The following is a 16,072-nucleotide window of genomic DNA, read 5'->3' as shown; positions in this document are numbered from 1 at the left end:
ACATGGTCCCAAAACTTGGATTTTCATGTGATCCGTTGAAGGTACCGATATGAGAGGAGGAATCAAAGTCTACCCTGCTGTAAACTGTAGCTGCTCAATAACCGTTCACTCTGTTAAATATGAAATGGAGCTTTTACCTGAGATTTTCGTCACTTTCCTCGTTGCCATCAAGCTTCTTTCATTTAGAACATCATCCCACCTTCCTGCACCAGCAAGAATGTTGGAAGAAGTTACATGATCTTCGGCACCACGATGCAGTGTTTTCAGTTCTGTGAATCCACTAACCAAATATAATCCCCTATCAAAATCGCCATGAACTCTACAAGCATTAATCAACATCCTCCAAACAACTGCATTTGGTTCTACAGGCATACTCTTCACAAACTTGTAGGCCTCCTCTAGCCTTCCTGCTCGTGCGTACATATCAATCATGCATCCGCAGTGCTCAATTGTGGGCTTGATATGGTAAGATTTGCACATTGCGTTATACAAGTTCAGACCTTCATCAACCAAACCAGCGTGATCGCATGCTGACAGAACACTGATGAATGTAACAGAGTTTGGTTCAACTTTCTCAGCACACATTCTCTGGAAAGCAAGAATCGCTTCCTTTCCTTCACTGTTGATGGCATGACCAACTATAATTGAAGTCCACGAAACTACATCTTTCCGTGGCATATTATCAAACACAACTTTAGCTTGGGTCATGCTCCCGCATTTTGCATACATGTCTATAAGAGCATTGTGCAGAACAATACTCCCTTGATGACGATTACTACTCTCTACGTAAGAATGAATGTCGACTCCGTTAGACAAATCCCCTGAGTTCCGGCAAGCTAAGATTAACCCTACCATTGTTGTTTCATCTGGCTCTAGCTTTTTAGACTGCATCTGACTGAAGAGCCCCAATGCCTCTTGATTATGACCGCATTCGACATATCCATGGATCATAGAGTTCCACAATGCAATGTTGTCATCCGGTGCTTCATCCAAAACTTTTTTAGCATACGCTATTAGTCCACATTTGGAGTACAAGTTAATCAGTGCTGTCCGAATAGCTACAGTTATTTTTGTTCCATTAGCTGTCATATACCCATGAATCATCTTCACCATACCAAGCTCTCTACTATTACAAGCAGCCAAAATCAAACTTATCAGCGATACTCTATCGAATCCAACGTCCCCAGCTCTCATTTCTCTAAACAAAAAGAAAGCTCTTCTACAATCACCAACTCCAGCATATCCTGCAATCATGGTATTCCATGAAACCAAATCCCTCTCAGGCATCTCATCGAACATCCTTCCAGCTTCATCTATATGCACAAACTTCGAATACAAATCAATAAGCACATTACAAACCTCGTTTACCAAATCCAAACCCGCCTTATAACAGTATGAATGAAGTGCCCTTCCCACATTAAACTCATCAAAATCCACACACCCTGAAATCAAAACAACCAAAGTAACATAATTCGGCTTCAATCCCAAACCAAAATCGCAACTCAAAACTCGGTTAAACAAATCCAACGCCGCACCAAACAAGCTGTTCTTCACAAAACCAGAAAGCATACAATTTACTGTCACAACAGTCTTCTGAGGAATTCTATCAAACACAATGCAAGCACATCCCACCAAACTCTTCGAACACGAATAAAAACTAACTAAACTGTTCAACAAATTCACATTACAATCCAAACCGATCCTAACAGCTTGGCAATGCACAGACTTCCCTTCCCGAAAAGCGGATAATTTGCTACAACCCTTGATCAAAGAAGCAAACACATAAGGATCACAAACTGGGTCATTACGTTTTAGCCTCTGCATTTCTTTGAATAAAGCGAAAACCCGAGAAGGGTCGGCGTCTAAGCTGAGCCGGCGGACCATGACGGGCCATGCGGCGGCATTGGGTGTTTGTGCGTGGGTGAATAAGGCTGTGGCGTGGTGGAGAGTTGAAGGGGTTGAGAGAGAGAGGTTGAGGAGTGAGAGAAGGCATGAGGGGTCTGAGTGGAGGAGGCCGGTGGTGGTGAGCTGGGCCTGGATTTGAAGGAGGTTTTGGGAGGAGAAGACGGCGGGGCTTTGGTGGAGAAGATGGAAAAGTCGCTGTCTTTGGCGGGGGAATGAAGCGCTCATCAATCGAATCAGAGTGCCGGTTTCTTTGTTTGTTCATAGGTTTTTGTCTTGAAAACATGGGAAAGGATAAATTTTGGAAACTACACAAATCTTTAGACTAGTTAACGACATTTTACCTCAATTGCAGATGTGAATTAGGTAAGTTCGTTTTTGTGTTCGTCTTCCTCAACTCGAGTTTAAATTCAACGTAGTTTATTTCATAATCATGTGAAAAAAGTAAAAAAAAAAACCATTAGCTGAATTATTTGAACTTTAAGAATTTTAATTAGTCGAGAAATATTTGAGCGTTCTCGAGTGAGGTTCGAGCACTATTTGTGAGGGGTCGAGAAATGTTTGAGGATGCCTTAAGCCGAGTCCTTATATTTCTAAATCTTAATAAAAGAAGCCTCAATGTCTTTAGTGCGTTAGTAAAAATGATCGAGAATACCTCGAGTTGAGTCGTTATATTTCTAAATCTTAAGAGCAAGTCCATCTTTAAAAAAAATGCGTTGGCACTTAGCCCATGTAATCCACTCAGTGAACAGTAATAGGCTCCATGAACAGTAAATTGCACAAACGCTTCTGCACGCCTACAAAATGTGTTGGCACCCAGCCTATTTATTAATTTTTTTGTTTATAAATAATAAATTTTATTTAAATTTAGTTTTAATTTCGGATAGGATTTTATTTAGTGTATTTTGTTAAGTTTATTTGGTGAGTTTATGTAATTTTATTTTGTATGTTTTTTTAAGTTTATTTCGGTGTGTTTAAATAAAGTACTATAAATTACATAAAGTACTAAATATAAAGATGAAATTAAATAAAGTACAACAAATAAATATGAAATTATACTAAGTCAGTGGAGCTAGGATATGTGGTGCTAGGATCTTCGTTGCTAGGATCTATGTAGCTAGAACCCCCTCGACTTGTTTATGCGTCTCTTGCACGCCTCATTCGCACCACGTCTTTTCTTTTTTTTTCTGATGTCCAAAAATATTTTGAATTCGGAGACAGTCCAACTAGAGGCTTGTTCATAGTGTCACGATCTGCTTGAGCCATCCTTTCTTCTCTAAGCATCTTGTTTTCTCGATTAAGTGCTTCTCTAATCATCTCGTTTTCTCGATTCAATATTTCTCTTTGTCTCTCAGACGCCACATCGTGTCACTTAGTAGCTGCTAATATTGCTACCATAGTCACATCATTTTCCTCATCTCTAGCCGCTTCTCGTGCCACATTCAGTTCACATTGGCGAGCAAGTTCGTCCATATATTTTGTGTAGTTATTTTTGGAAGAACTCTATTTTTTCTTTGCCGCCTTTTTACCTTGAGGCCTTAGGGACCGATGAGTTGCTTGGGTCTCCGGCACTTCGTCAGGCATCCATTCCGACGCTTCTTCAAATGTGTCTTCTTCCTGTGCAGCTATGTCTAGTTCTGGCGAATTGTGTAGAGGGACGTCGTGCATGACAACTTCTGGACATGTTGGCACAATTTTGTATCTGGGACAATTTTTGACAATTTCCCAACATTCTCATTTGTTGAATGATTTGTTGTGGTTCTTCGAATTGTAGAATGCTTGTGCTTGTAGTGTCTATAAAATGTGGGATAAGACAATATTAAAATACGGGTGTAACACAAATAAATAAATTAAAATATTGATGCGGGTGGAATACATATAAATAAATTAAAATATTGTCACCTGATCAGCTAAACTTATCCCACTACGCAAATTACCAGAAGCAATCGAGATAGCGTTTTTCCAACAAGTAAAGGATGTGTTGAGCTTTTTCCAACACCCTTGAAGACCTTGACTACTTCTGGCGTCTTTTCCATGTATAGCGCAAAACACTTCCATAATTCTAGTCCACATTTCTCACAACTTCATCTCATTACCCGTAATTGGGTCATGAGTAGTATGAACCCAACATTCACACAACGTAATATCTTCGATGAGCTTCCACATAACCTTTTTTTTCACACAAAAAGTATTTGAAAGCTTTGGTAGAAAGTGTTGAAAATATTGAAATGTGGTGTAAGGATGAGGATGATGGTTAGATATTTATAGAAAACAAAAAAAAAAATTAAAATAATTACTTTTTTCTGTATTTTTTTAACAATTTTTAATAATTTTTTATTAATTTAGTTAATTAGTCTGGACCGCTGGATTTGAAAAATATTCAAATCCAACAGCCTATATGTTGACACGTGGCCAATGGTCATAATTCTAACCGTTGTGCTTTTTTTTTAAATTTTTTGTGGGGAAAAACATGGACTGTTGATCTTTGGATCGGACGCTCTAGATCGAGCCACATCACTAGCTGTTGGATTTCAAATTCAAATTTTTTTTACCGTTGGAAATCCAACTGTCCAGAAAACTAGTTGTTGGAAACCCAACGGCCAGAACCAAACACATGGCCTCCCCATTAGAGCTGTTAGTGCGCCTGCGCATGCGAGCCACCCCACGTTTTCTTGTCGGGACGCAGGTGTTTCCCACGCACCTGGCACAAAAAAAAAAAAATTAAAATGCCCTATGACGTCACGCTGGCGTCAGCATGACGTTAGATGGGCCTTCCCAGAGCTCAGCACATTTTGGGCTAGCCTGGAAATCGACTTGGGCTAGGTGCTGTCCTAATCTACTGGGCTAGATGGGATTGGCTGGGTGCCGGCCCAAATGTCCCCAGTGGACTTGCTCTAATAGAAAGAAAAAGAAAGCCTAAATGTTATAATGTGTTGGTAAAACTAGTACTCTATATAGGCTTAGACTTGTTTTACCTTTTATTCGTATGAGTTTGAATTAAAATTTACGAGAAAATTTTGTGTTCTCTAAAAGGATAACTTCATTCGTACGGACGCACACACTACTAAACTAAACACATTTATACTAGGATCACAACACAAAACTTTCTTTCATCTCAATACAAAGAGTCGTGTCTGGATGAACATACGACGTGATTCTCTTGCTAGACCCAAGAGTTTCGCCAAATTTACCTACTCATATGGTACCTTTTCAAATTTGCCATGGCAAAGCAAAGCTATCATCTTTGGTCCAATTCTCTGTGCTATATTTAACCAAGACGACGTTGCCCCAAGACAACGCCTCAGGTTTTCGAGAGATTTTTCAGTGTGACGGAAACACAGGATAGTACAATATGTATCATTATATAAATAGTGTGATATATATGTTAAAAAGTTAATAACTTAAAAAATAAAATTTTTCACCGCTTAAATAAAAACACGTAATGTACTGCTCGTATTCCGTTCACAATGAAAATTTTCCATATGTTTTCTTGGTGCCACGGGTCTCAACTCCCAACCGATTGGGAACTAAAATGGCGGGATCTGATTGGGCGAAAGCATCATCTATCCCCTGATGCCTTAAAAACATGCGATCTTAAAGTAAACAGTGTCCGTCGACACAAAGAGAAAAAAAAAAAAAAACCAGAATTGGAACAGTGTGTGCAAACACACAGAAGAACAAAGGCATCATCGGCCTCATCGTACTTGTCTTTCCAGTTAAACAACGGGAGAAGAACAAAGGCAGAGCCGCTCGTGCGGCCTCCGAGATCACATTCGTGTCAGAATTTTAGCCACTACCCACGATTTCTGCCGCATTTTGTCGCATAAAGTTGTCGTCTTTTTTTCTCGATGTCTCCGTCTGTGTCGTGGGTTACGGCTTGCGGGAGGTGAAACCTGCGTTCGATTTGATTGAAGCCGAAAAAGATTCGTGCTTTAGGCTCCCTGAGATCCGTAAGAGCCCTCGATTCTTTTGATTTCGATATGAATTTTGGGTTTATTTATGCATGCTGCATTTTTCTCTGATTATTTTATTTTATGGGATTTAATTGATAATTTTATTAGTTTGTTTGAATCTCGTTTTGTTGTGGTGTGCTTTGTTCTTGATTTTTGGAGTTTCTGTAATTGATAAATTGTTGGTTAATTTCGAGTTTATGAGACTGTGAGTCTGTGACTAAGAAGAAAACGGAAATGGGGAACTGAAATTTGGAATTGCAATTCGATGCGATATATGATTCAATGATTTGTGTTTCGATCAATGTGTAATTTGGTTTGCGTCGAGTTGAGCTTCGGAGTTGTGCTAGTCTTTGCCGAGAGGTTGGTTTCGAGGTTCCAAAGAATGAATTTTTCGAAAACAACAACCAAGCCTAATCACACTAAGTGAGGTCCGCTCTATGAATCATAGAACGCCACTTCTCGGTTTTGAGAATAAAATTTTCGAAAAATTTGAACTAGTTTGATTTGTTTTTCGCAGTATGCTCTTGAAATTCGTAATGCATGCTATTTTAGTGGCCATTGTTCATCGTTGGCTGGCTTTTGTATTGATGGGTTTCCTTGTCATTGTCTCGGTATATTTGTTTAATTCGAATCTTGAAATTTATGCTAAGAATTGGACTTTCTTTTTATGAGTAATTCAAATTGTATGGGAAAAGGACTCGGTGGGGATCACAGTCTACAACATAAGTGTACCTCAACTCATCAAGGTAGTCGAGTAGTTGTGGAGTTTGGATAGAATATGGAACATACTTTCTCCATTTTTTTTATCAGCCCTATATTTCTTTTCATTTATTTGGAAAATGTCCTAATTGGTTTGGGGAATTACAAAAATCATTCAGGCACATCATGGCGACAAAAGGGAACTCAGGAGATAACAGAAGTCGAAGCTCCATGTCAATTGTCGTTGTAGCTGGCCTGTGTTGTTTCTTTTACATATTGGGTGTGTGGCAGCGAAGTGGTTTTGGGAAGGGAGATAGCATAGCCATGGATATTACCAGTCATACGGACTGCAGCATTCTATCCAGTCTTGTAACCCATCATTCTGGGACTGACGGTTCTGAAGGAGTTGTCAAAGAGTTCAAATCATGCGGCAATCGCTATATTGATTACACTCCCTGTCAAGATCAAATGCGAGCAATGACTTTCCCCCGAGAAAATATGAATTACAGGGAAAGACATTGTCCGCCTGAAGAAGAGAAGCTACATTGCCTTATTCCGGCACCCAAGGGATATGTGACTCCATTTCGATGGCCCCAAAGCCGTGACTATGTACCTTATGCCAATGCTCCCTATAAGAGCCTGACAGTTGAGAAGGCTGTTCAGAACTGGATTCAGTATGAGGGCAATGTGTTTAGGTTTCCAGGTGGTGGAACACAGTTTCCTCATGGAGCAGATGCATATATCAATGAACTTGCAGGTGTCATCCCAATGGACAATGGGATGGTTAGAACTGCATTGGACACTGGATGCGGGGTAATTTCAATTTCTTTTTTCATTTTCCACCCCTTTAAATGTCTTGGCTGTTAATACTGCTATTCTCAAATACATCCGTACTCGTCCCTCGTTGGAACTTACAACCCAATTCTCAAACACAGAGCTTTCGTTGCAGATTGTCTTAGTATTTATATTTAGCCTATGCAACTTACTTTTTTTTCTATTTGATTTGTCCCCCACGTTGGTTCATACTTCAGGTTGCCAGCTGGGGTGCCTACCTGTTTAAAAAGAATGTTATCGCAATGTCATTCGCACCAAGAGACTCTCATGAAGCACAAGTTCAATTTGCTCTGGAAAGAGGTGTTCCAGCAGTTATTGGCGTTCTCGGAACTATAAAGCTGCCTTACCCTTCTAGGGCCTTTGACATGGCTCACTGCTCTCGTTGCCTGATTCCGTGGGGTGAAAATGGTGATGCTCATAAATTAGTCACTGATATTGTTTTTTTATGAAATTTTAGTGATTTTCATTCCCTGTTTTCTTTGTGCGAAAAGGCGAGCTTTTATTATAATTTTAGGTAAGGATATCATTTATAACATGAAATCTTACGTGGACTTCTACTGCAGATGGAATGTACATGATGGAAGTTGATCGGGTTCTAAGACCTGGTGGTTACTGGGTGCTTTCGGGTCCTCCTATTAACTGGAGGAATAATTATGTAGCGTGGCAGCGCCCCAAAGAAGAACTTGAAGAAGAACAGAAGAAGATTGAAGAGGTTGCGAGACTTCTTAACTGGGAAAAGAAGCATGAGAAGGGTGAAATTGCCATCTGGAGGAAACAAACAACTTCCGAGTATCATCGTGATCAAGATCCCCAACCAAATATGTGTGAATCCAATAATGCCGATGGTGTTTGGTATATCACTTCATTTGATCTACCGACTCTTTTACAATTTTGATTGAGCATTTGTTGGTTATCAGTCTAATTTGAGCATTTTTTGCCATTTCCAAAGCAGCATTTAACCTTTTTCTGTTTTGTAGGTACAAGAAGATGGAGTTGTGTGTAACTCCTTTTCCCGAGACTTCAGATTTTAATGAGGATACTGGTGGGCCATGGAAGCCATTCCCGGAGAGGCTTAATGCTTTACCTTCCAGAATATCTAGTGGTTCTATCCTGGATGTATCTGCTGAGACATTCCAGGAGGACAATAAGGCATGGAAGAAACACGTAAATGCTTATAAGAGGACGAACAAGCTAATGGATACAGGAAGGTACCGCAACATTATGGATATGAATGCCGGTCTGGGAAGTTTTGCTGCTGCTCTCGACTCTCCTAAATTGTGGGTTATGAATGTCATGCCTACAATAGCTGAGAAAGACACATTGGGAGTTATATTTGAACGTGGATTGATTGGCATTTATCATGATTGGTAATTCTCGAACATTTCTTTTCTGTTTGTTCTCTGCGACAATGATGTTCGCAAACTGGACTCTAAATATCCTGAGGATTAGGATGTAAAATAGCATCTGTCTTGCTGCTTAAAACCAATCATTCATCCAGAGTCTTGCTCTTGGCTTTCGTAAATTATGTTTTCTTGACATGCTATTCTGTTTGATAATCTTTTCATCTTCCACCAGGTGTGAAGCCTTCTCCACGTATCCAAGGACATATGAACTTATTCACGCAAATGGTGTTTTCAGCTTGTACAAGGATAGGTACGCCGTGTTTTTATCCTTCGTGTTAATATCGATTGCAAATGGTGTCTTTCCAATCAATCAAAGGCACTCGATTCTTTTTGTACTAACAAAAGGTCAATGCAGGTGCGATGCTGAAGACATTCTTTTGGAGATGGATCGCATTCTGCGGCCTGAGGGAGCAGTGATATTTCGTGATCACATGGATGTGCTAGTCAAGGTGAGCAAACTTGTGAGAGGAATGAGATGGAACACGAAAATGGTGGACCATGAAGACGGCCCTCTTGTTCCCGAAAAGGTATTGTTTGCCGTTAAACGATATTGGGTTGCAGGTGAAGACAACTCTACAACCTCAGATTGAATAAGAAACGCGCTCGTCTCCTACTTTTTGTTGATTGCCTTGTTCTCACCCCTCTTCTTTAAGTAATTAAGCCATTTTTTTCTTTTTCTTGGTCCTTCAGTGTTGCAGCTCTACAGCATTTTCTTTGAGTTACTGTTTAGTTTATATATATATATATATCCTTGTAGTTGTAGATCGACCTGCTAGTGGATTAAATTAATGATTTAATTCAATTTTAAATGCTGCATAATGTGATAGTACATTTTGGTGTGGAAAGTTGGAGGTTTTGCAAGCAAAACAACACTGCTTTTATAATGTTAAAATTTATCGGGATATTGTTGCGACAGCACAATTGTGCGTTTTAACTTTTTCATATGGCCAGTCAACTTGGGATCCTAACACCAGTGTTTTAAAAATCGGTCTAGTGGAGCGCTCGGCTGTGACCAGCCATTTTGATTAATGCATAATCGTGAAGAAAAGCAGACAGTGCATTCAGTGGCACCCAAATGGGCGCCTGGGAAGGCGTGTAGGCCAAGGCGGATGGACGGTTTGGCAAGGTGCAGGCCTTTTCCTTCACCGGATCTGCAATTGCCACTTACAAATTAGGCAAGATAGCGGCGGCGAGGGGTAAAGTAAAGTTGCAGAAGGCAGATAGGGTTCTTACGCGAGAAAGAAGAAGCAATTTTTTTCAATTTGGAGAAACGACATTGCTTTATCTGAGGGGGAAATTGTAGCAATAGTCACTCAACTTGAACCCAATTGGAGCAATAGTCTCTCAACTTTATTTCCGTGACATTGATCCCTCAACTCATCAAAATATGTAGCTATGGTCATTTTCATTAACACCATTAATAGTTCCATTAAATTCAGGGCTGGTTTGGTATTGATGTGCTTTGAAAAAAAGTTGCTTCTGCTGTGCTGTGAGAATAAACAGCTGTGAAATAAAGCCGCAGAGTGTTTGGTAAACTTTTTTGTAAAAGTGCTTTTGAAAAAAAAAAGCAGTATTAGAGTGTTGGGTAAACTTTTATGTAAAACAGATGTGAAAAAAAGCCGGTTTTTCAAAGCTGAGTTTTGCAGCTTCTTGTTTTTGGCTTTTTTTCACAGTTTTTTTCACCCAAAACTGTGAAAAAAAGCTGAAGCTGAGTGTTTACCAAACACAAAAACAGCTCCCAGCTTTTTTTGATAGCAGCTTTTTTCAGAATCACCTCAGTACCAAACCAGGTCTCAATCACATGCGTGGCACGTGAGACTGTTTGTAAGGATAAATAAGGAAACAAATTGTTTCCCAATGGTTGAAATTGATCCCACGCAAAACCCATTCGCAGTTGAAACTTCCTCCATGCAGCCCATTTGGCCACCCGATTACCACCTAGCGATTTTTAGAATACTGCCTAACAGAACAGCATCTCCGTTGCATGGAAGTCCTTCTCTCGTTTATTAATTAGTGACAAAATGAAGAGTACAAGGCACTTAATGTGATGAGGGAAAGAGGTTGTGGAATGGTTGCAATTAAGCTCTAAGAATGTAGGACCCTCCCACAAGCCTACTTAATTGAAACTGGTTCTCAGGAAGTCTAGTCAATCTCCCAACCCTCCAAAAGCTCCCCGTCTTTCCAAAGCAGCAAAGCTCCTTTTTCTATATTTGTGCTTTCTCCCTTTGTTAAATTTTAACGATACTCTGAGAATCAAGCCTTAAGAAGCCATGGAAGGAGACGCCAAGATCGGGACTCATACCCGGGACGCTTCGTTTTCTTCTTACCTCAACAAAGCAGAAGGTAACTTTGTACTCAAGCTTGCAGGATCAGTTCAGACTCCGAATCCCCCTCCTGCCACGAAGACTGAGGAGGGTGAAATCAGTGTCTTTGGCGCGGAGAAATATTTCAACATGATGCTGGAAGATGACGGTCCACGAATTGCGGACTATGACACAAGCAAACTTGGGCAGAAGAAGGAAGAAAATAGAGGTGGTCAGAAGCACAAGCAACCAAAGAGCAGGCCAGGAACTCCGAGTACTTGTTCTGAAGTGAGTTGGAACAGCCAAAGCGGCTTGTTACCTTCGATGAGAACCCCGTCTCAGAGCAAGAAGAAAAAGAGAAATGGAAAGATCAATATCTTTTCGGGTTTTAGCTGCAATGGATCTTGTTCAGATAAGAAATCCATTTATATTCATGAGATGAATGCCAGGCATGAAGGTCGCGGAAATAAAGATTTTAGGAAGCAAAATGTTGGGAATATTGATCACAATCCCGCTAAGCAGCCGCAACCAAGATTTAAGGCAAGGGATGAGGTTTGCTACTCTAGCTTTGAAAGATCAGACAAGGAAGAGCATTTTGCATTCGCAAATTTGAATTCCGGTGCGAAGAAATTGGCGGCTAAATCACAGTTGGAAGAGAAGAAAATAAAAGACCTTCATCCACGAAAATCACTGGAGGTGTTTGGATCCCAAAGTATGAAGGGAGACAATGTAGCAATAAATTTAGAGAGGAGATTGTCCATGCTAAATTGGGATGCCATTCCGAAAGCTCCAATGACGAATGAAGATGCGGAGAGTGATGCGAGTTCGGATTTGTTCGAGATAGAGAACCTATCTGGGAATGGGATACCTATGGCATCCGCCACCAGGGATGACTCAAGTGAGACCGGCATGGAGAAAATGGTGGTAAAAGGTGGAACACCGGCTCCAACAACGACTGGCAAGGCAGTAGGAGTTGCTCAAAGGTTGGAACCTTCAATGTAAGTAGGGAAAGTTACCATCTGAAACTGTTAAAAATGCAACTTTAAATTGTTCAAAGTTCGAGATGATCACTTTCTGATTTTATCTTTTTCATGTATTTCATTTCTAGTAGTTGATTACATGAACTCAATATAGGCCATAAAAACGATACGTTCGAATGAAGAATCAAACCTTACCAATAGGTCAAATTTACAGTCTCGCTGTTGCCTTTGAAGAATGTGAAGTCTCATGTTGGAAACTTGACAAACTAAAATATAACATATAATTACACGCCAAGTGAACTGTCCATGCGATTAAGTTGGGAATAACATTAGTGTTGATTGGTCGGGTAATCTCATAAAATAACAACATTTTCTTAGAATTTCCTTAGGTCATTCAAAGTCAAAACACCCCAAAAACATTGAGAGCAGAGATTCCACACTCCCGGGGCCATTTTCCAACCAATTTCCCCACCTTTTTAGTTGTGGTTTATCTTGTTTTCTTGATTTGCGAGTGGCCGGCCATTCATGTTTTGGAGCTTTTTTAACGACTATTAACAGAAGCTGCTTTTTAAACGACTTTAACAGCAGCTGCTTTGGCAAGTAGTCGGCAAATCAGTATCTCAAATAAGAAACGAAATGGCCCTACAAATGGAGGTCATGCTTCAGAAAGTGGTAGCACTCATTCGTCGGGGTTGCCCTAAAACTTTCTTTGCAGCCCGACATGGGCACATGATTGAGAGAAAAATCACAACTTACCACTGTTAGATAAAAAGCTTCTGTCTTGTCAACGAGTCAGCTGTAACCGAAGCTATTTACAGCTAACATAACTTGTAAGACTCATCTTGAGTTGTGAATTATTTTGAGAACCGAATTACTTGAAAGTCAAGTAAGTTAGTCTCCAATTTATTTGACTCTCATCGTGATTTATATTTGATTGACAAGAATCATGGAACCAAGATACTCTAGCTAACTATTTGGAACCCTAATTCAGTAAGACATATTGTACATTTCTTGGTGGGACAACATTTAAGTTCAATGGTAATTTGGTTTTATCTCTTTATTAACTTAATAGGCAGTTTAATTTAGAGGAACCATAACCACTATATTAAGAGTGTCCCTGCTCTCACAATACATGTGTTCCATTTTGAGCAAACCCTATTTTTGCTAGAACACTTTTGGTTGCTAAGAGTATAAGACTCGTTTGTCATCTAGAAAAGATATATCTACCGTATTACACATATAAGTTTATTTCTATTTCACGTTGATTTGGTTTATTGCACCGTGATCCTAACGTCTTGTTATTGTTGTGCTTTTCAAAATATATCTTACATAACTTCTTACATGTAACGAGTTGAGTATCTTCAATTGATCACCGCACATCTTTCTTTTCTTGTGATTTAGATATGATTGATGAGAAGGATGAGCAGTTAAGGAATATCAACATAATGAACCGCCCAACACATGATATATGATATTAGCAAGTTGGGTGGAAACATTCAATTCTGTAACTGTCTTACAAGTAAAGGTGGATCCCATGCTCTCTTATTTCCCCTTCATGTAATAGAAAGTAGGGTTGACAAGTAAAATACTTCATCAACAAGATTTTTGTCTGATAACGAGAGTAAGAATTTCGCATCGGGGAGTTGAAGCCTTACAAAATAGTTATATGATCTTTAAGTCTCTCCACTTATATAACGTGTATAATTTAAGTAGTTAAGAGTATTTACTTGTCTATCCACGCATTGTCAATATTAAAAAATCCTATTGACTGCATTTCAGAAAGCTTGAATGGTAAAATTCATGTGTGACTCCATAATGAAAGGGGCAATCTCATATTCTTGGTATGTGAACTACATCAAGTGCGCATTTTATTTTTTCATTGAGACCGAACCTAAACTTGTGCTTGAGAGATAGTTGTCCATACAATAATTTTAAGGATTATCGAGATTCAAGAACTTTGATTTCAAACCCCATTTCAAACATGATAAGTTTTGGATTTGAATGCTCACATTCTGACATGATATCAAACGTGATATTGACACGTCCCACACATTCTAACAATCTTATCTTAAAGGAAGGAATAAATATTTATTAGATGATACACCAGCAAAATGACATTAGGGATTGAGAGGGAAATATGGACCCATATTTAAAAATTTGGCTGTTCATTCATTCAATGGTGCAGCTTCCTAGTAGTAGTAGAAAGAATTAATGTCAAAAATTGCAGCTTCTGAAAACTTGGTTCATATGCTTGATGTGGAAGTTCTTGCATATTATTATGTCATGATTTAATTTGTAAAACTCCCACAAAAAACATATGTTCTGTGCTATAAACTTTACTTAAAAAGCTAATAATTTTCACAACGTTGCACAATGTTACTAATTCACATTTTATATTATGATTTACGAGGTCTAAACGATGGTATCTACTAATTGTTATGGAAGGAGGCACAGCCACAAAAACAGAGAGTCTCTCAAGCTAATTAAACAATATATGTTCAGTGTTTTGAGACCATCAAGAAGCGTAGGAAACTTCCATCTCTACATATTTTCTGGGACGAAACAGATCTGATTGAACAACGGACAACCTGTGGTGAAAGAGATGCATATTTGATATTCCTCATCAAAAAATTAGTAGCCTTGATCAAGTTTGTTTTCCTGAAATCTTCTGCAGCTTGACGAGAGATTTTTTTAAGCATCGGGTATTCAAGTGGTACTTCAAAATGTCATAGTACAAGTGAAGAAAATGATTATTTTTACGTGTCCCTCAACTTATTTGAAGTATCCGCAAGAATACCGGGCACTGAAAAAAATTTCTCCAGCTTGACATCCTATGTCCATTGCATGCAGACAATCTAAGGAAGCAGATAATTTACCTTCCATGCACAATTACAACACACGTAGATTAGCAGAGAATTTACCTTCCATGCAGACAATCTAAGGAAGCAGAGAATTTACCTTCCATCCTATGTCCAGCTTGACTTCCTATGACGATGATCACACCGTCACGCTAAAAAACAATCTTTGATAAAACTGTGGTGTGTGGAGTTCAATGCTTTTAATAAAAACTCATTGCTTCCCAGATTGATTCCTGTTCATCAGCAAGTTCCGGTACTTGTCCATGATCGGAAGACCGATTGCTGAGTCCCTGGTTATACTTGAGAAACAAAAAAATTATCATCTTTTAGAGCCCATTTGATTACAATTTTGTTTTTAGTTTTTATCGGTAGCAATAGAATAAAAGGACACGACAGAAAAGAGGGTGAAGACAGGATGGAGAGAGAGTGGTGACATCCAAGAATTTAACAAATTTCTTACAATTTATTGGAAAAATAAAAATGCAAAATGAAATTTATCTATTTTCTGTTTAATCGAGGGTCGTGACCTAGGCAGGGGGCTAAGCAGGCGTCTAGTCAGGTCTAGGCGTCATTTCTTAATTTTCAAACGTTTGGCGATTAATCAAGACGGTGACGGACCACTTAGACAAATACTTTTAGAACAGTATTAAATATTCGCTTTTCTGTCAGATTTCAAATCCCCATCTTCTATTGATGAAATAACCAACTTGTTCACATGGATCTTTGTAAGTATCAATACAGTTTCTTTATGTATTTCAAAACACATTTGATTTTGTTTAAATTAAGTAATTCTTGAGCGGAATTTTATCACCGTTGTTAATTTACTCATGTTATAATATATGTATATTTTTTAATATATTATGGTGTAAACATGTCATTCACACATATCATAAGATGTTAGTAGCACTACATACAACCAAAATAAAATATATTTATAGAAGTGGAAAATGATTTTTATAGAATGTCAAATGACATTTTTTTTTTAATTTTTTTTTTTTTGTCAATGACATTTTCTTTCGATGGTTGAGTAATATTTACAATATGCTTGACCCAAACCCAAAATAAAAATAAAAATAAAAATAAAAATAAAAATATAATAATAATAATAATAATAATGGGCCTGTGATTGTTTTAAAGCAT

The 16,072-nt window shown here is 38.7% G+C and overlaps 3 protein-coding genes across 3 annotated transcripts; 2 read left to right on the top strand and 1 right to left on the bottom strand.

Annotated features, from left to right (window-relative positions):
- Positions 1 to 105: 105 nt before the first annotated feature.
- On the bottom strand, positions 106 to 2,130 carry LOC137712381 (pentatricopeptide repeat-containing protein DOT4, chloroplastic-like). Its single transcript, XM_068451471.1, has one exon. It carries the CDS (start codon positions 2,128 to 2,130, stop codon positions 106 to 108), a length of 2,025 nt encoding a protein of 674 aa, XP_068307572.1.
- A 3,395-nt stretch (positions 2,131 to 5,525) lies between these two features.
- On the top strand, positions 5,526 to 9,674 carry LOC137712822 (probable methyltransferase PMT2). The gene is made up of 7 exons (XM_068451994.1): positions 5,526 to 5,852; positions 6,734 to 7,367; positions 7,586 to 7,796; positions 7,952 to 8,240; positions 8,366 to 8,755; positions 8,964 to 9,041; positions 9,147 to 9,674. Exons 2-7 carry the CDS (start codon positions 6,741 to 6,743, stop codon positions 9,379 to 9,381), a joined length of 1,830 nt encoding a protein of 609 aa, XP_068308095.1. The 5' UTR covers positions 5,526 to 5,852; positions 6,734 to 6,740; the 3' UTR covers positions 9,382 to 9,674.
- Positions 9,675 to 11,061: 1,387 nt separating this feature from the next.
- Positions 11,062 to 12,096, top strand: LOC137712380 (protein PHYTOCHROME KINASE SUBSTRATE 3-like). Its single transcript, XM_068451470.1, has one exon. It carries the CDS (start codon positions 11,062 to 11,064, stop codon positions 12,094 to 12,096), a length of 1,035 nt encoding a protein of 344 aa, XP_068307571.1.
- The last annotated feature ends 3,976 nt before the right edge of the window (positions 12,097 to 16,072 follow it).

Source organism: Pyrus communis, chromosome 13, assembly GCF_963583255.1.
Source record: "Pyrus communis chromosome 13, drPyrComm1.1, whole genome shotgun sequence".
Taxonomy (NCBI): Eukaryota; Viridiplantae; Streptophyta; class Magnoliopsida; order Rosales; family Rosaceae; genus Pyrus; species Pyrus communis.
Note: the sequence above shows the minus strand (reverse complement) of the source record. Positions and strands in the feature narration are given on the sequence as shown.